The sequence below is a fragment of the Anopheles funestus genome, chromosome 2RL (genome assembly GCF_943734845.2).
Source record: "Anopheles funestus chromosome 2RL, idAnoFuneDA-416_04, whole genome shotgun sequence".
Lineage (NCBI taxonomy): Eukaryota > Metazoa > Arthropoda > Insecta > Diptera > Culicidae > Anopheles > Anopheles funestus.
Genome location: NC_064598.1, coordinates 94,904,219 through 94,922,031, shown reverse-complemented (window position 1 = coordinate 94,922,031; position 17,813 = coordinate 94,904,219). Strand labels below are relative to the sequence as shown.

The following is a 17,813-nucleotide window of genomic DNA, read 5'->3' as shown; positions in this document are numbered from 1 at the left end:
AGGAAAGGCAAGAAAAAAAAACAAAGAAACATCACGATAAGCTAACACATTCTCGTAGCGGAAAAAGAATTTGAGGCTTAAGGAGAACAAAGCACAACACTTATCATGTCCAATAAATAATGCGCCTAAACGACAAACATCCACCAAATTTGAACGAATCGTGGAAAAGCTTCCATCGTCGAACCATCATACTTTAAATGATCACAAAACTGCAATTGCAGTTCGATATTTGATTTTAAAAAGCTCCTCCAGTCACACAATTTTGATTGATACGCTCCCGTTCGTTGGTTGGATCGGTTTGGCGGTCTTTTTTGTTTTTGGTCGTTCGGATGTTTTGCGTGTTGAACAGAATTTCCCTCCGGAGATGAAAACCATCGTCTGCTGCATGTAAACCGGCCACTCCCATTGCCATTTCAGTTGGTGGTGCGTGTGTGTGTGTGTGTGGTGCAAACTGGTTCCAATCGCTTCTAGTCACCGTCGTTACACCCGGCGGCTAGAAATTGATTTTAGTTTTGAATTCCCGCCAGAAACGATCGCGAACCGTTGTCAAACGAATGCTGTCGAAACATCTCACTCACCACTCTTCCCCCTTTTAGCAATTGAAACGGTTTGAGAATTGAGTTTTTGTTTCTTTTGTTTTTCTTCGCATATTTTGTGTTTCATATTTAGAGAAAAAAAAATAAAAAAAAAACGGTTTGGGCTTGAGGAATTTAGTGACAACTAGAGGAAATGGACAACGCCCCAATCGTTCCCATAAATGTAGCAACGCTACAGATTTTCCGCTTCCCATCTTTCTAAACCGCACATATCATCTGCTTTTGACCCTTGATCGGGCCCATTTCCACCGATGGGGTACGGCTGACTGTCAGTTGGTCTCCCTCCCCACGTTTTGGTCGCTCGCACAGACCCACGGCCGATGCGATGATTAATATCCCGTCGAAACGCCTCGGATGACTCGGGACTGCGGATAACGAAAGCGTGTGAATAGCGCCATAAAACTGTCCGATTGCGGTCGTGAGTTCCTGCTGGAATGCCTTCAGCTTTAACAGGGGGCCCCAAAAAACCGTGAAGCGTTTGGTTGTTGTTGTTTGCTGTTGGACGATTCGTGCGCTTGTGGCAAATTGCGACGCGACGTTTTGGGTGGTGTTTCCCTCGTTCTTCCCCATTTTTCCTGCGCGGTGAATTTCTAGGACTAATTTTGCTCCCGATTTCGTGTGTTGAGATGAAGACTTTTTTCCCCTCAAAATGCGTGCATGTGCGAAGTTTTTGTGCGAGATACGCAAAATATCGATCGCGATCATACCATCGTCAACAAAACCGACCCGACTCGGATTAGCGTTCGCGATCAACATTGGTAAAATTGAAAAATCTTCCCAAAAGAACATAGACGTAGATCGGGAGAAAGACACAGTGTGACTTAGCTCAAAAGTGCGTGATAGTGCCAGGAAGCCGTACGCAAAAGAAAGTCCCCACATCAGCTAGAAGGTGCGAAAGAGATGATCGACGAAATGCAAGCACGCAACGTAACGACGAACGAACGAAAATGGCAGCATTATGGTTAAGTATTATCTTTTATTGCTGGCCGCCAACTCCTCCCCCCCCCCCCCCTCCCCCCAACTCACCCACCCATTTCGAACTGTCGCTACGATGCCGCTACACGATCGATGGGATACGTCGAACGACACGACGGCTATACGGCGGATACAGACTGATCGACGGCTTCATAGATCGAAGGGGTTCGTCGCTTCGCACACGCTTGAATCGCTTCGTATTGTGGCTGGATACCGGGCTACCGGGACGAAACGAAACCTATCCAATAAACCGTACCCACAAACAAATTTCACACTTGTGTTCTAAAATCTTTCCTCCCTGTTTCCCAACCCCATCCGCCCTCCCTTTATGTCCCTGTCAACCGAAAAAAAATCCGATTGAAGGAAAACCTCGATGGAAGTTGTGTAGGTTCATCGATCTATCCTATCCGTGCGCACTAGGCCGATCGATTTGAGGTTGAATCTACGCTGCGCTCCGGATCGCGATACGTCCCTGCGGACGTATTACAAAGTGCGAAGAACTGGTGGAGGCTTCCTGCCCGAGAAGCGCAGGACAGACAACCCGGGCAAACCCCCGAAGTTCCAAAGCTACAATTCATTGCCGTCCATCCATCCATCCATCCATCCATCCATCCATCTATAGCTGCACGTCTTTTCAACGCGACCTAGCGCGTTTAATTCTTCACAGAACGACGCTCGCTCGCCCCGTCCTCGGGAAAGGTGTTTTCCCGACCATGACGCTCGCGTCTGGTCGACTCTTTTGTAAAGTGGTAGATAGGTCCATCCCGGTACCATCCCATTCCGGAATGGGCAGTCGCGCGCATATTCTCGACCGATCGCGCAAATGCAAACCCAACCACCCAACGGACTTGAGAGCCCGGGCATGGGCTCACCCGTTTCTACATTTATTATACGATGGGAAGGAAAATCACGACTCACTCTCATTCGGCGTTTGGGGAAAGGAAACGAAGCAAAAAGAAACAGAGCTGAACTGAAGAAGCGTAGAACCGACGCGAACGGGGTAAAGTTGCCCGTTTGCCGATGACTGACTGATACCATTTCTTAATCATTTTGCTTCCCACTTCCAGCCTCTTTCCATCCCTTAGCGCGTTTCGCTATCATCGATCGCGGGGTTCGTCTTCTGCCGATGGAAGCAAAAGGGTCAAGTCTTGGATGTGACGCGCAAAGGAATGTTTTGCGCTGAAACAGGCAGACTGGGCTGGCGGTTGTTGCTTAGGTTACAGTGCAATTTTAGGGACAGCCTAACCGACACCGAGTCCGTTTTCGGGTCCGTCAATTAAGGACTAGTAATTTGAATACATTCCCAAAAAACCGACTCTCGTACTGAGAACTGCAAAATTGTCAGCAGAACTGTAATGTGCAACAAATCGATCGACGCACGGACTGCAAAATGCACATACATAGTTCGGGGGAACGAACCTGACGTGGCCGGTTGGTGACGGAAAGTGATACGAAAACATAATGAAGAACGAAAGCGTCGAGCATAATACAATGTGGGAGCAAAGTCAAAGAAAGCAAAGCAACAGGCAAACCTCCTCACCGCCCAGCACAGCAGTTCCAAAGAAAGACAAACCTCGTACGGAAACTCAATCCACTCGCAAATGGAAAGGAAAAAGAATCCATCGAACAGATTATGCGCAAAAAAAAAATATATGTGGAAGCGAAGGTGTGCAGACGATGCTCACGCGGGGGGGGAGGGGTGGTTTTGTGCTGAAAGGTGTGCGCACGGCCGATGCACACACAATGTCGATCAAATGCAATCCGCGCCTGTAATGCTAACTCTCGGATCGCATTGTGCACGGGGAGACGGGTGCCCGTGGACCTACGACCGTGTATAAAACGGCCGCACCATGGCCGCATGGCCTTCGCCGGTACGGGGCGCAACAGACGCAACCGAGGCGCAGAGGCGCAGCGAGAAGCAAACAACCAATCGACAAGCGACGAACCCGGTTTCCACCCTTACCATTCATCCACGCCACGCGTTTTCCTCCGGACACCGGATTGGCGACGAGCGAGAACTCGCTTCCTTCCACCGGGTTCCCCCCCCGGCCCCCAAAAACAGCGGTGCAGCGGACCGATATTTTGTGTGGCAAGAAGATGAAAAAGTAATTCTGTATGTTATTGAATTCGACATATTAATGTGATAACAAAAATTTATACCATTCGGAACATAACGAGAAATGTCGGCCTGAATGTCGGCTGCTGGGGCGACCAGTTCGCGGTTCGATGGTTTTTCGATTGGGAGTGTGTTTGGGAGCTCGACGAGCGTGCACCACACTCTTGACTGTTTTGCTGGACGGATCGAACGGGCGCAGCGAACGTACGATCGGCTACGGCTGCGCAGCTAAAAATGCAACCACACAAACACACATACACATTGGCAGCGATCTCCTTCTCTGGATCAACGGACCTCACCTCACGGTCAATGGTGGTACGGTGATGTGTGGATGTGCCGCATTGCACTGGAAAAGGATAGTGATGGAAAACACTGTGTATAATAATAAGGAAATTAATAACATCAGCAATATCAATACAACGGTGCGGAGCGATTGCAAGAACAATCCTGCCACACAGAGATCCTTCGTGGTTTGTAAAGGTTGGAAGAACGAACGAAACGGCACCATTCCCCTCCGCCTCATCCCAAAAAACACACGGCGTTCACGTTGTCCACAGCGAATCGATCGTCCCCAAACTGCAGTGCAATGAATTGCTGTTAGATTTTTGGGATCGCTTGAGGGCCCTTGCCGGGTTTGCGTATCCCCTTTTGTTGGTTTGCACCACCATAAATAGGGTGCATCGAAATCGAGAACACAAAACACTCGTCTGTCTCTCCCAACCCTAGAAACCAGCATCAGAATGGAATGCGTTCGGGATGTTATATTTAACCCCCCCCCCCCCCCCCCCCCCCCCCGGCGAAACAGGGATACATTTTGTTGACACATCCTTCCGTAACCAAAAAAAAAGGTGAATAAAACAATGGAATTGATCCAATAGCTATTAAAATTAGTAGAAAAAAGGGGGATGATTTTTTTGGGGAACGAAATAGATATTTTACTTGCGAAAGAAAATATATCACCAAACGGAATCATAGAAAATGTATCCTTTTTCTCATCTTTACCAAATGAATGGATAAACTCTTGCATTGAGATTATTTAAAACAATATAACACAAGAGGAAAAACTTCAATCGAATTTCAAACGAGTACAGCAACAAAAAAACATATCCAACACTGTGTGGAAATTATCGAAAAATTAAAACATAAAAAAAAACCAACCAATTTAACACTTCAGATCGTCACCACTCCAAATATTCCACGCCGATTCAGCGCTTCCACCACCACCGGATCGGTTCACCCTTCCATCACGGGTACGAGTATTTGTCGTGTTCGTATTTCCTTTTTTTGTTGTTGTGGTTGTTGTGGCAGATTCCTACCGAACCCTTTACCAATCGGCCCCGTGCAATTGACCCGCCTCAATCTGCGGACCAAAAATTGACGCCAAAGTGTGTTGCGAAGTGTTTGCGCGAGATGAAACCGGAAAGAATGTTTGTCGAAAACGGAGAACGAAGTTATGGCGATAATGGGCGAAGGGCGCGGTGTATAGAACTGGAACCCGGGCAACCCGCGCTATCAACAGCACCCCGGTCAAACTGGAACTCGCCCTCACGGGAATGGATGGTGGAAGCAAGATTAAACGAAATGGAATGTGTGTCTTGTAAGACGCACTAGGTTTTAGCAGCAACTCATCGACTACACTTGTTCGTAGTTCATGTGGCTAGTAGCTCTACGCAGTATTTAAACAGATTAAACGACTGTCCGTCGGTGCGTAACTTCACCTCGTAGCAAACGCAAAATGTTAAACTTAATTTTCAATCAACCAATCCTATGCACGGCATACACGCTCTTTACGCCGCCGGGCAGAAACAATCAATTCACATCCAAAATCCTTTTCGGGCCGATCGCTCGGTTGTGTAAAATCACCCATCCGTCAGCAAATCCGTCTCCCGTCCCGTGGGATGCCCGGGTATGCTTGGGCGAAAAGTGAAACCATTCCGTTGGCATTATCGGCCGACGATCGCTCGGTCTGCGTAACGCAGCCGTCATTTTCGAAGGTGTCGAAAACATTGGGGCAGCCCAAATATGCGCACCGCACTTAATCGCCAGCACAAAGTAAGCACAGCCGAGGGGAGAAGGTGATACATGTCCATCGGCTTAACGGTGGCAAGTGATCTGATTTTAATGATCCTCAGATCCGGATCACCATCACCGATTTCGAGATCGGTTTCGCGGCCAGGTTACGTAACGTGCGGCCCGCGTACGTACGTACCGAAAGGTAGCAGGACAACGCAGGAGCAGGTTCGGGTCATCGTGGGAGCAGCAAGCGAACGTTGCGGCAAGCGAACGTTTCGAACAACAAAAAATGGTGCTTTAATCGGCATTAATTTATTCATAAATCTAATTAATGAACACTTTCATTTTTCAGTCGTCGATGTTCGAGTCGGTGGCGGGCAGATACTTCCATGAACGCGAGAAACTCCTCGTCAAGCTCGTCCCGTTCTTCCCGTTCGTCCCGCCGAGAGGTTCGTCGTTTTTGCGCACGTTGAAGTTGTTCACGAGATCCTTCGATTGCTGTAAAATAAATCATTGAGAAAGGATAGGTTGTATATGCACACAACATTCGTTTTTTTTTGGTGAACGAAATGTCCATTCACTTCACTGCTTCCGTGCGATCGTATGCTAGTATTTCGTATTTAAAACAGTTTACAAACGGACAGCAGTAATCGTGAAACATTATGCAATACTTTTACTCAAAATACCTAATTTTGGTGCTCTCATCGCTTTAACAATTTAGTTCCTTTCTTCCGATTTCTCCCTACCTAATGCTTACCATCTAATTCCTCCGAACTTTCGTCGTCTGTATCACCGAACGGATCGTCTCTGTAGTGAAGATCGTCTTCCGATTCACTCTCCTCAACATCGTTACTAGTAGTTAAGGGTCGTGTCGCAAACATTACACGCTTTAGGCGATCATTTTCTGCCTTCAACTGTTGGGCACAATGCTTCCAATAGTTCGTTTGATGTTTACCGTGCCATTTTACAATTCGTTGATAAGTTCTAATCCATACGTTTTGAGCATGCTTCAAACGTATCTCCGTGGACGGTTCAGTACCTGTCGGGTGAATTCCCATGTACGGTTGCGTTTGATGAACGTTGTCCCTTTCATTTCGTTCTGAACTATAATGATTTCCTTGTTCTTTCAATGTACACAAGCGCTTTATCGTTCGGGAATTCTTCTTTCGTTTGCATTTCCGTTTGTTGCGCGAACGTAACAACTTTTCACGCGACTTGCCAATGGTCACACTTTTGCATTCTAGCTCAGCTACTCGTTTCATGATGTTATTAAACCGTGCTTGGGTGCAGTGATTGGAATTTTTTTTTTGATGTTTTTCACTATGGAACTATCTGATCGTCATATGTTTAAAGGTGCTGAACGTTTAAAATTTAGCAGAACACACGTTTTATTCGCAGACATTACTTGCTCAAAGCTTCGTCAACGTAAGAATTTAAAATTAACACATTTTCTTAAATTTCGTTTGTGTACATACACCGAACGCAAGAATTGAATAACAATTTGTTTACATCGCTGACAACACGGTGCCTAGCGGTTGACATGGAGTCCAACAAACAAAAGAAGGGCTTGAAATATTTCATTGCTTGAATTTCAATTTAATTTCGTTTTCATTGTGTTGATCGAATAGCTAAAATTATATTTCAATAGGTACGATAATACGACAAATTTGATCTACTACTAATTTTCGATGCTTAAATAGAAGTTGTGCACAGACTAATAATAAACAAGGAAATAGAAAACAAAACGTACATACGAAACAAATTTCATTCAACAGAACTGGCCCCTTAGCATCATATCGTTGATAATCGATAAGATTACAGCACTGGGTACAAAATTGCTTCTGTTTTGATGTCGATAATCGTTTTAACACAATTTTCCACGCTTTTCCGATAATAATCTTGTTTCGTGGTTCACAAAACTGTCAACATATCGTGTTACGTCAAACGCGAACTACACTTATGATCCAGCCTTGTTTCGATAGAGATTATCATATGTTTTTCGGACTATGTTGTGACAGTTGGAAAAGGGAAAAAGAAAATAAGCCTATTGTTTTTTATTGTTGCGCATTAGTAAAACGAGTCAGCGTTTTGCGTTTCGTTTGCAGACAGACGCGTTTGTCTGCATAAATGTTTAAACGTGTGAAATAAACTCGAAACTATGCATTGCAAATCGTGCAAAGATTGTGGAAAACATTTCTAATTTCTGATGCAGTTTCGAAGCGATACTCGTAATACTCCGATTGTGGAGCTAATACGTAGTGAGTAACTACAGCAGTGATAAAAAAAGACCTGCAAGCAAGTTTCGTCATCAACAATGGCAGACAACGAACCACATTGTACGTCTCCCTCCCGTTTGCAAAAGGACAACGAAGCTATGGATAACGAGAGCGGAATAGAGGTAAGTAAGCAGACGGAGGTCGTCAGACCCATTCCGGGGGTCATCGCATAGATGTCCTTCGAAAGTGACGGTAATTTTCACTTTCTGGTACAAATGACTCAAACGTTTGGTGTTGTTGACTTTCGGTTCGTTGCTACACGGTTCGCTGATGAACAGGAAAAATTCATCCAAAACGGTGTGTTGCTGAAGAAGGCCCATGCATCCTACATCTCGGCACTGAATGCGGAAGGCATTCTGACGTTTGGCCAGTGTAATAAAACGAATCTGCACGTCTTCGAGTGGAAGCCCGAAACTTGCGACATCACCGACTCCGAGAGTCTCGAAAGTGGTTGGTCGTTGGTGGATGCGATTTCACGTCAACCGTCTCCACAGCAACCGTTGCAGCCTACTGCGGTCGCAAGCCTACCAGTTACAGCAAATGTACGCGCAACCAGTGAAGAGCCCTCAGCAGCTCCCACAACAAAAGTTAAACTGTCCATCCGTGTGTTTCTGCGCGATCTAAAGGGTCTGGAATCGTTTAAGGACGAGTTGCGATTTTACAACCACGACCACACGGTGCACAGTGTTTATCTGTTTCGGCAAACGTCGACCAGCGTGCTGCTGCAGCTGCTAGAACGGTTTCGTTGCGTGCGCAAAAGTACGCAACGCAAAAACTTCTACCGATGCATCGACGATCCGGACCAGGATAAGCTGCAAAAATCATTTTCCGAGCTGAATATTGCTGACATACGAGCCCGTCCGCGGCCGCGACCGTACATGGATATACTGTCGAAGTGGGCCAATGTGCACCAAATCCTTCCAATTCATCGACCAACTTCTCAAAGCACAATTCCCAGCGAGCTGCGACTGAGCAGTTTGAATGCAAGCGTCGACCCAGAAAATGATTCAACGGAAGACCCACCAGCGGAACCGGTTGCTGTTAATGGTGAAACGAATACCTCAGAATCTAAAAAGCTTGTCCCCAGACCCTCGGTACATCGTGGACTTCCGTTGGACGCTGGAACGTGGGAGGATGTGAAGTGTCCGAACGGGGCCATTTCCGATCCAGAGCGCATTAAGGAGATAATCTTTCGTGGGGTAGGTAAAATATAGTCTAATCGTAAAACAATTTTTCAACGATCGCTTGTTCATTGCAGGGAATCAAACAAGACATACGGGCCGAAGTTTGGAAATATCTTCTCGGACTGGACGTCTGGGAGCACACGAACCAGCAGCGAGATGAGCGAAGGGCTCACAAAACGCAGGAATACTTTCAAATGAAGTTCCAGTGGCTAACGATGACGGCAACGCAGGAACACAACTTTACTGGCTACCGGGAACGTAAATGCCAGATCGAAAAAGACGTTAAACGCACGGATCGAACGTACGAATTTTTCGCGGGCGATGATAACCCGAACCTGGCAAAGCTACAGGACATCCTGATGACGTACGTCATGTACAACTTTGATCTAGGGTACGTGCAAGGGATGAGCGATCTGCTCGCACCGATCCTCAGCCTGGTGCAGAACGAAGCGGAAAGCTTCTGGTGCTTCGTAGGCTTCATGCACAAAGTGTTTGCCAACTTCGATATCGATCAGAAGGGCATGAAGCAGCAGCTCGAACATTTGCGCGTGCTGCTGTCGTTCGTGAACGAACGTTTGTTCAATTATATGCGCGAAAACCAGTCGGAAAACATGTACTTCTGTTTCCGTTGGCTCTTGGTTTGGTTTAAGCGTGAGTTTTCCAACGCGGACATTATGCAGCTTTGGGAAGTGCTCTGGACGGGGCTACCCTGCTCAAACTTTCATCTGTTTGTGTGCGTTGCCATCCTGGACCAGGAGATGGATGTGTTTATCGATGGGCAGTTTAGCTTTACCGAGATCCTGAAGCATGTGAACGAACTGTCGGGCAATTTGAATTTGGCGGCCGTGCTCGAACAAGCCGAAAGCATCTATCTGCAGGTGAAACAAACCCTGGAAGCATTGCCTAAAGAATCGCACCACGAGCTGCGCAAAATCATTGGCGAACAGCTGACGGCTAGCGATGGGGGAACGACGGGCAATACTGATGAGGACGAGGATGACGACGATAGCTGCATGTCGATCGTGAACGAACGATCGCCGGAGGAGAAAGAAATACTGCAACGAAAACTTGACGAGGCGTGCGATCTTTCGTTGAGTTACATGTTTTTTTAGGAAGCGTATACTAACGGGTTTGGTGGGAACGATGGGAAACGAAACGACAACACCATATATTTGTAGCCATGAAGAATGTACAGTAAACTTGTTTATTCACTTTTTGTTACTTTCTAAACCGTGCTCTCATTTTGTCTTGCCAGCTCTTTTGTTGGCCTTTGCAATTTTGCTTTTCAATGATTTTACGTCGAGTTTGTCGGGCGCATTGGCACCGTTCGATCGTTTGCTCGTTTCTTCCGGGGCGACAAAGTCCTGTTCGCGACGTTCTTTCTGCACAACCGCATTGCGTTTCTCCTTGGCCACTTGTTCTTGCCGTTTCTTGGACCGTTTCTGCTCGTCAGTGAGGAAATATTCGCCGGAAGCCAATTGTTTGTCGATCTTGCTTTCCTGCAGCGGTGGCGGGAAGGGTGTGAATTCCTTCTTTTTCTTAATAACCTTCGGTTTGCTTCGTTTGGAAGTGTTCTTTGCTTGGAAGCGGGGCAGAAAACGTTCCCAATTTTCCTCCTGTAGATTTTCGTCCTTCATCAGCTCGCGCTTTATCATTAGGGCTTTGATGTTGTAAATCGGGTGAATATTTTTCATCGTTTCTTCCACCACCTTCCGGACGCACTGCAAGCCCTTGTAGGGACCGATCGCTGAAACAGTGGCACCTTGCACCAGCACGTAACAATTGGTAAGCAATTCCAACGATTTCAGCGTGCAGCCATTCGGTCCGATGAGTCGACTGCGACGCTTAACAAACTTTTCCTTGTTGCGCACGAGGTTTTTGATTTTAATGATATCGCAGCTAATCTCATCTTCTAGCACTTTTACCGCCTGTTCGAATGGTACGGATCGGGACAGCAGTTTAACGAGATCGCGCGATTTGATGATGATGAATGGGTCCCACGTTTTGCGCGTTGTCCGAACGGTCATGTTACCAACGATTAGATCCAGTTCAGCCTTGATGTGGTGTGTCGCGAGAGCCTTAACGACCAGGGGCCAACATTCCTTAATGTACTTTTCGCGATACTTTGGAAACAGACATGAAAATGAACTCTCCTCCGATAGACCATTGGGATTGTCTTCGGGTTTGAAATCGGGAATTTTCAACTTCCACGCATTTTCAATTGGTCCGTTGAAATGCTCAATGCTTTTTTCAACCTCACCGCCATCGGATTCGGAATCGCTCATAGTTTTTATCACTTTAATTCACAAAATAGTTCCGAAAACACGCGACGCACCACAAAACGTGCAACAAAATTCGTGGATATTCTGACGTTTCGTTTGTTGTTGAATGGCGCACTGCTAACTTCGAGTACATTCGATTATATTTTCGAGCACTTTTGACAGCTAGCTGAAACAAATACAATCGAGCATACGGAACAGATTGTTTGCAGGCTTGTTTGGAGGCTAAACTTTTAGTAAGACCGAAATCTCTTTAAATACCCGCGATAATGTTGATCAAAGTGAAGGTAATACGGATTGCAACACATTTCTCCGGCTAGTGCACATACTGAAATGGGGGAGGTTTCTTTTTTTCGTTCATCTTTTCTCGATTGCAAACTTACGACACCCGGAAACTGTTGGCTGCCCTCGAAAAGACCCTGACCGGCAAAGAAATCGAAATTGACATCGAACCCACGGACAAAGTGGACCGGATCAAAGAAAGGGTGGAAGAGAAAGAAGGTATCCCTCCACAGCAGCAGCGGTTGATCTTTTCCGGCAAACAGATGTAAATATTTCGCATCCGCGCTATACATCCGATACAACGTTTGCTACGTTCGTGATACCTTACTCACCATTGAGTGTACATTTTAGGAACGATGATAAAACTGCCCAGGACTATAAGGTTCAAGGAGGGTCTGTCCTACATCTGGTCCTGGCATTAAGGGGAGGATATCTGTGAAGGCGGAAGATGGAAGTTTGCCGTTTCCGTAATCCGCGGATTCGAGTTATGTGTCTAATGTCCCATTGTTTCATATAATGCTATTGGTTTGGAAATGTGTCACTGAATAAAGGCAACACATAATCAATTAAAAAAAAGTATGTTTTTTCCGGAGCAAACAAAATTGCGGTTTTGATGATTTTGCAAAATACCAGTGAAGGAAAACGTCGAAAACTTACATTGCATCACGTTCTGACTACATGCTGTTCTCTCTTTCTACGCGGATGACAGATGGTGGCGAGATGAATAATATAAACATGTTTATTATTGTTTCAGATTCTGCAACCGATACAACCCGCTTTTCCTATCGGTACTTATGGAATCAAGTATTTTTTCGTACAAATAGGTTGTATAGTACAGCTTCTTTGAGTGATTAATAGACCGAAGCCCCGGAGGAACATCTACAACCAATAACCAAGTTAGTGTATGGTAAGATGGAAATTAATGTGGAGGCATTACGTGAGGCGATCGTTTCCGTAGCAAATTTGAAGCCAAAGGGTAAGAATTTAGTTTTTTTGTAAAGCAAACATGATTTTGATACTTTTTTTTAATTTCCTTTTTAAGATATCACGCTTGCCAAGCTCGAAGATTGTTTGCAAGCTTTGAAATGCTTCCCGTTGGTAGAAACAAACTGCTCCGACAGCCTGTGGAAAATCAGCGTCCAATACTGTACTCTGTTGACAGAATTTGCCGACAAGGGGCTCGTGGAAAAGCAGAATGAATCGGTGGAAAGCGAAGAGGTGATAAATTTGCACGACCAAGCTCACTTTCTTACGACGATCGATCTCGTACGACAATTCACCCTTCATCTTTATTTGCCACGCGAACTACGAGGATTATCTAACTGCGAAAGCCAACTGATGGTTGTTGTAGAAGAAAATGAACGAGTTCGAAGACTTGCGTTCTGCATTGAACATTTTCAACGGTTGTTTAAAAAGAAAATGCTTGCTGTACATCCACGACTAGCGGATACAGTTATCGATTTCATCGCCGGTTGCTACAGCCTTTCCAAGGCAAGTTTAATGGAAAAATGGAAACAGTTTGCCTTTCCCAAGGATCTCATCTTTCGCAGCCTGCTGGTGATAAAAGGCTCCGCCGGCCTGCCGGTAGAACTTGCTAAAGTGTTACATATAGATTTGTTATACCTCACAGGAGAACCGGGAGGATTCTCTGCGCTATGCAAAACCTTACTTTCAGTGGGCGAAACAAACGAAAACATTCCTTCGTGGCAAAAAAGCGAGGTAGTTGCGAAAATCGTAAGCAGCAAAGGACATACGAAGAAATTCTACCGGCAAGTGCTGACGGATTGTTTCGAGTTCTATCACTGGGCCGCTCAAACAGGCACGGAAGAAGCGTCAACATATGCAGCAACGTGTATAGAATGTTTGAAACGTTTCTGCCAACTGCCGGCCCCATATCGCGAACTGCACGTACGCATTGAGGAATATTTTTTTGGTAACTTTCAAGAGCTCGCCGCCCCGAAAGAGCTTGTGACGGGATTCGTGGTTCATGAGCGAATAACATTGCTGAGCAATTTGCACGAATGCAGTCTGGCGTTCACGGGATCTACGTTCACAGCCTTGCCATCGGCTTTGCTTGTACCATATTTACATCTTTTGTTAAAGCTGATCTCTATGCTTCCATCCACATTCGACGAACGAACGTATCTGCACAGCATGATCATATTTTGTTTGTCGAATCGATCTAAATCGGAATTGGAACAAATAGTAATGTCTCTCTTGCTTAATCACCCAGAGGATGAGGTTGGTAAATATTTGCTTCATCCAAGAATTGTTTTAAAACACGTCGCGAATGACAACAACTACGCTTTACAAATTGGTCCTGCGAACGGCGCTGATCCTGAGGGCGATAATCTTCTGCCAATACTGATTGATGTGCTGAAGTCATCTAACCGGAATCTACTACTGTACGATGTGTTTCTTATATTGCTAAACCAACTTATGACCGGTGTATGGGCAGACAACTCCGTTGAGACACCTGATCAGCTGTTAGATTCCGTTGAGCGTGACGGTTTGCTGTGCAAACGGTTCCACCAAAAATACGTTCTCATTCAATCGCTGATGGAGCTTATCAACCACAAACACTTCCATTCGCAATTGTACGACAATCCAGGGGAAGTTTTGAACATATTAAATGTTTCGCTCACGAAAATCATCGATAATTCTAACGCGTCAGACACTGGTGGCAGCAGTACCGACCTCCTGGAGATAGTACTGTCCGTCTTTCAAGAATTTCTTCAACGTATTCGTAATCGACAAGAGGTAGAAGGCATTTTGAAGCTTCTTCGTCGTTATCGTAAATCAACGAACTGTAGTGAGCCAATGGCCGTCCAAATCGATCTGCTTTGTAACGAAACATCAACTAGCGAGCATGGTGAACTATCGGAGTCGGCCTGCCAAAATGCGTTAAACCTTTGCTCAGATCAGCAACCTTACTGTAAGGTGTACGGTACGACCTTGCTGCTAAAGTTACTGAAAGAACGCGATCCTGAAACGTATGTCCAGCGGCATAAAATCCTTATACTGGCACTGGTGAACCTGCGCGATGAGGAAAGTTACGCTTTCCTTAACTCAGTACGCTTGCTTGTGGCGCTTTGCGATGTCCTAGAGGCGGAAGTTATCGACTCGCTTGTAAAGGAGTATCTTAACGATGAAAATGATACAGATTACCGTCTTAAAATAGGCGAAGCAACTGTAAAAACAGTCGAAACGTTAGGTCCTTTGGCGGTACGGTATCGCGATACACTGCTGAACTGTTTTCTCACCAGCACGCGAAATGCTGTGGACGAGTTCCGTACCTCGAGCCTGTCGAATGTTGGCAACATTTGTCGTATTCTTTCCTACCAAGTGCATCATTTTTTCTACGAGGTAAGCATTTAACTTTAACATTTGCTTAAAAGGAACTACTTATGTTTCATGTCCATTTGTTTTCTTCTCGTAGCTTTTCACATGCATACAATCGATCGTAGATACGGATCGTTACCTTCCTGCTAGAAGAGCTGCAATACTGGTGCTTTCACAACTACTGGAAGGAATCGATAATTTGATGGATTTTCAGGAGTATTTATTGTTGATTTATCGATTTTTGAAACATGTTATCACAACCGACAATGATGACGTTACCAAGCTCCAGGCGGCCGTAGCATTGGATCATTTAAAGACAAAAACGAAAGATTTTCTTCAGATAAACCCAGATGAGATGGAAAGACGCATGTTTGGAAGAGTTATTTGAGCGCTTATATATATACATTTTTTTATGTAAAATATGTTTCGTAAATCATTATTACTCTAGAACTTCCGAAAAAGTATTCACGTAACGAATCTCACACCAACATTTTTTTTCTAGCATGAGAATTCTCGTCCCCTTCTCAATTCGTCGTGATGTTCTCGTATTCTCTTGACCCTCTCGAATAATTATGTTGATGGCAGTTGAAACCAGAATAAAATTAAAGCGATCTTCGTTGCCCTTGCTTGCCTACCTTTGCTTAAGACGATCCTGCTCATTTTTTTGTAAGGAAAAAAGAAGATAATCCTCTTTATACCGTCTTCAGTTGATGGTCACTCTGCCAAGGCGAATGAAGAATGTCCTATTCCTGTCCGTTATTGCTAAATCAGACGACAACGGATGTGGTCAGTGTAGTGCCGGACAGCTGATTTGAGTGTGCTCAGCAACAAAATTTTCTTCTCTTTTTTTGGCCATTGATTGCTAAAATCATTATTGTCTATCATTTTCAATAAAGAAAGTGATCAGGAGTGTGCGAAAAAAGTGATCATCTCTTTCCATTCGTTCAAATCTCCGTCGCATGCGTCAAAATCATCTAAAAAAAATCTTAATCGCATGCGCTAAAGGCTTCATTTACTGCAAGTTGAGTTAATTTTAAAATGAATATAAATATAGCAATTCATGAGGTAGATAAAAAAGTAAAATATAACATACGGTTGTGGTATTAATCATGCGTTAAATGGTAGTAAAAATACCATACCCATTTAATAAACAACGATTAAAAATTATAATAGACCGATATAACTCTTTTTTAACCAATTTCCACCACCAATCCCCAAACGCAAACGTGTCGCAGAGCTGCCTCGCTTGCTTGGCTCGTGTTCGTATGATTCCGCAGGGTTAAATCATTGCAGATGATTCATTTCCCGCGTGTACCTTAGACGCCCCTGGGGAACGTTTAGGTGTAATTTATAACGGACAGCATGCGTTATATGTTTCACGATTGTGAAACATTCCACACCCTGAAACTGGAGACAAATTAACCAATCTCTTCTGGACACACCTCTTTCTCGGTTGATCTCGTGGCCGTAAAGCAGTGCGTTGGACATTCACTCATTTGCTCAAATACCGGCTAAAATGGTACAACATTAACTGAATTAGAAATGGTCATGCATATTTCGCGGTTTAACGTACGTAGTTAAAGTATGTGTCCTTTACATTCAGCTCAACCTACGTTGGGGTAGCAACAGGACTGCCGGCAAAGTGCGTTACAATTTTTAACATAAAAAACACAGATGTAAACCACCCGTACTGTCTGTCCACCTTACGGCGCAGACGTTCGCTTTGGGCAAAATAAAAAATTCGCTACAAAAAAGTGTCCTTGTTCAGGGAAAAAACCGGCAAAAGAAACATACACATACGAGAGGCCCTTTATTCAAGGTGTGGAAAAGTATTCTTTCGTCCCTTGCCGCGTACATAGTGGAGGTTGTGGAACTTGTTGTTCATGTATTTTTTTTGCTTTCTTTTTTTGCAACATGTTGTTGCGGTCGTGCTCTGGGCTTTGCTTTTGTTCTCTTCATTTTTCCAACCATGACCACCAACCAAAAGAACCACAACAAACCATAAGCAACCTTCTGCAAATCCACCTACCAATCGTACGGAAAACCCTCGGTGGGAAAGATTCGCTCCAGAAGGTGATGGTCAACAGCAACTAAAAAAAAATAAAAGGAAACGCCAAAGCGGGAAAAAATTATCCTTTCCAAGGGCGTCCTTCTGTTGGCGCGATGATGTTCTCAATACGGGAAACAAGATACCTTTTTTTTGTTAGCTTCGTACAGCCAACGGATGGTCACCCCGGATACTCCGTTGAATCGAGTTTGACTGGTGAATAAAATACGTTCCAAGTCGACACCGTTCGGAGTTTCTCTCGGTTTTTTTCTCAATTTTTCCCTTTTTCTCTTTCCCTCTCTCTCTCTCTCAGGTGGTGGTTTTGACTCCTGAGGTTCCGGGAAAGCATCGGATTTATGGTTTTATTTGATTTTAAATAGAAGCAAATGAAGATAAATGCGACTCCGCAGACCACAGTGACCGCAAGCAACGGCAACGAGTGGTAACAAAGTATACACAAGAGCACAAAAAAGAAAATCCGTACAACGTGGTGGGAACGTCTGTTTCGTGATTTTAGTGTTTACATTAGTAAGAGGATTTTTACAGTCCTCTGAAGATAGAAGATCAATTGTTTGTAGTTTCGCGTTTTTTTTTGTGGAAAATGATATTTTATTAATATACTAAGATAAGAATTGAAGCTTGACTGAGCTTGATCAATGTTTTGGAAAGAGTCATTAATATGAATCATCAATGAAAAATTCCT

General features: G+C 44.7%; 5 protein-coding genes across 5 annotated transcripts; 3 read left to right on the top strand and 2 right to left on the bottom strand.

Moving 5' to 3' along the window:
- Window positions 1-5,990: 5,990 nt before the first annotated feature.
- LOC125765864 (uncharacterized) lies at window positions 5,991-7,235 on the bottom strand. The gene is made up of 2 exons (XM_049431352.1): window positions 6,458-7,235; window positions 5,991-6,198 (listed from the first exon to the last, which is right to left on the bottom strand). Exons 1-2 carry the CDS (start codon window positions 6,960-6,962, stop codon window positions 6,029-6,031), a joined length of 675 nt encoding a protein of 224 aa, XP_049287309.1. The 5' UTR covers window positions 6,963-7,235; the 3' UTR covers window positions 5,991-6,028.
- Window positions 7,236-7,687: 452 nt separating this feature from the next.
- LOC125765862 (TBC1 domain family member 15) lies at window positions 7,688-10,390 on the top strand. Its single transcript, XM_049431350.1, has 3 exons — window positions 7,688-8,098; window positions 8,255-9,175; window positions 9,235-10,390. The coding sequence occupies exons 1-3, from the start codon at window positions 8,015-8,017 to the stop codon at window positions 10,270-10,272; spliced, it is 2,043 nt and encodes a 680-aa protein (XP_049287307.1). The 5' UTR covers window positions 7,688-8,014; the 3' UTR covers window positions 10,273-10,390.
- LOC125765863 (KRR1 small subunit processome component homolog) lies at window positions 10,307-11,554 on the bottom strand. The gene has a single exon (XM_049431351.1). The coding sequence runs from the start codon at window positions 11,443-11,445 to the stop codon at window positions 10,399-10,401; it is 1,047 nt and encodes a 348-aa protein (XP_049287308.1). The 5' UTR covers window positions 11,446-11,554; the 3' UTR covers window positions 10,307-10,398.
- A 46-nt stretch (window positions 11,555-11,600) lies between these two features.
- On the top strand, window positions 11,601-12,307 carry LOC125765865 (NEDD8). The gene is made up of 3 exons (XM_049431353.1): window positions 11,601-11,726; window positions 11,856-11,986; window positions 12,073-12,307. The coding sequence occupies exons 1-3, from the start codon at window positions 11,709-11,711 to the stop codon at window positions 12,158-12,160; spliced, it is 237 nt and encodes a 78-aa protein (XP_049287310.1). The 5' UTR covers window positions 11,601-11,708; the 3' UTR covers window positions 12,161-12,307.
- A 52-nt stretch (window positions 12,308-12,359) lies between these two features.
- LOC125765861 (transport and Golgi organization protein 6) lies at window positions 12,360-15,472 on the top strand. The gene is made up of 3 exons (XM_049431349.1): window positions 12,360-12,697; window positions 12,764-15,087; window positions 15,161-15,472. Exons 1-3 carry the CDS (start codon window positions 12,634-12,636, stop codon window positions 15,449-15,451), a joined length of 2,679 nt encoding a protein of 892 aa, XP_049287306.1. The 5' UTR covers window positions 12,360-12,633; the 3' UTR covers window positions 15,452-15,472.
- Window positions 15,473-17,813: the final 2,341 nt, after the last annotated feature.

What these genes read in the sequence shown, in the direction of transcription:
- LOC125765864 (XM_049431352.1), bottom strand. Translation starts at nt 6,962, where the DNA reads ATGAAACGAGTAGCTGAGCTAGAATGCAAAAGTGTGACCATTGGCAAG. An exon ending in AAGTTCGGAGGAATTAGATG is followed by an intron (nt 6,199 to 6,457) that starts GTAAGCATTAGG and finishes TTTATTTTACAG; the next exon opens with CAATCGAAGGATCTCGTGAA.
- LOC125765862 (XM_049431350.1), top strand. Translation starts at nt 8,015, where the DNA reads ATGGCAGACAACGAACCACATTGTACGTCTCCCTCCCGTTTGCAAAAG. An exon ending in ATAACGAGAGCGGAATAGAG is followed by an intron (nt 8,099 to 8,254) that starts GTAAGTAAGCAG and finishes GCTGATGAACAG; the next exon opens with GAAAAATTCATCCAAAACGG. An exon ending in AGGAGATAATCTTTCGTGGG is followed by an intron (nt 9,176 to 9,234) that starts GTAGGTAAAATA and finishes TGTTCATTGCAG; the next exon opens with GGAATCAAACAAGACATACG.
- LOC125765863 (XM_049431351.1), bottom strand. Translation starts at nt 11,445, where the DNA reads ATGAGCGATTCCGAATCCGATGGCGGTGAGGTTGAAAAAAGCATTGAG.
- LOC125765865 (XM_049431353.1), top strand. An exon ending in ATCTTTTCCGGCAAACAGAT is followed by an intron (nt 11,987 to 12,072) that starts GTAAATATTTCG and finishes TGTACATTTTAG; the next exon opens with GAACGATGATAAAACTGCCC.
- LOC125765861 (XM_049431349.1), top strand. Translation starts at nt 12,634, where the DNA reads ATGGAAATTAATGTGGAGGCATTACGTGAGGCGATCGTTTCCGTAGCA. An exon ending in AGCAAATTTGAAGCCAAAGG is followed by an intron (nt 12,698 to 12,763) that starts GTAAGAATTTAG and finishes TTCCTTTTTAAG; the next exon opens with ATATCACGCTTGCCAAGCTC. An exon ending in TGCATCATTTTTTCTACGAG is followed by an intron (nt 15,088 to 15,160) that starts GTAAGCATTTAA and finishes TTCTTCTCGTAG; the next exon opens with CTTTTCACATGCATACAATC.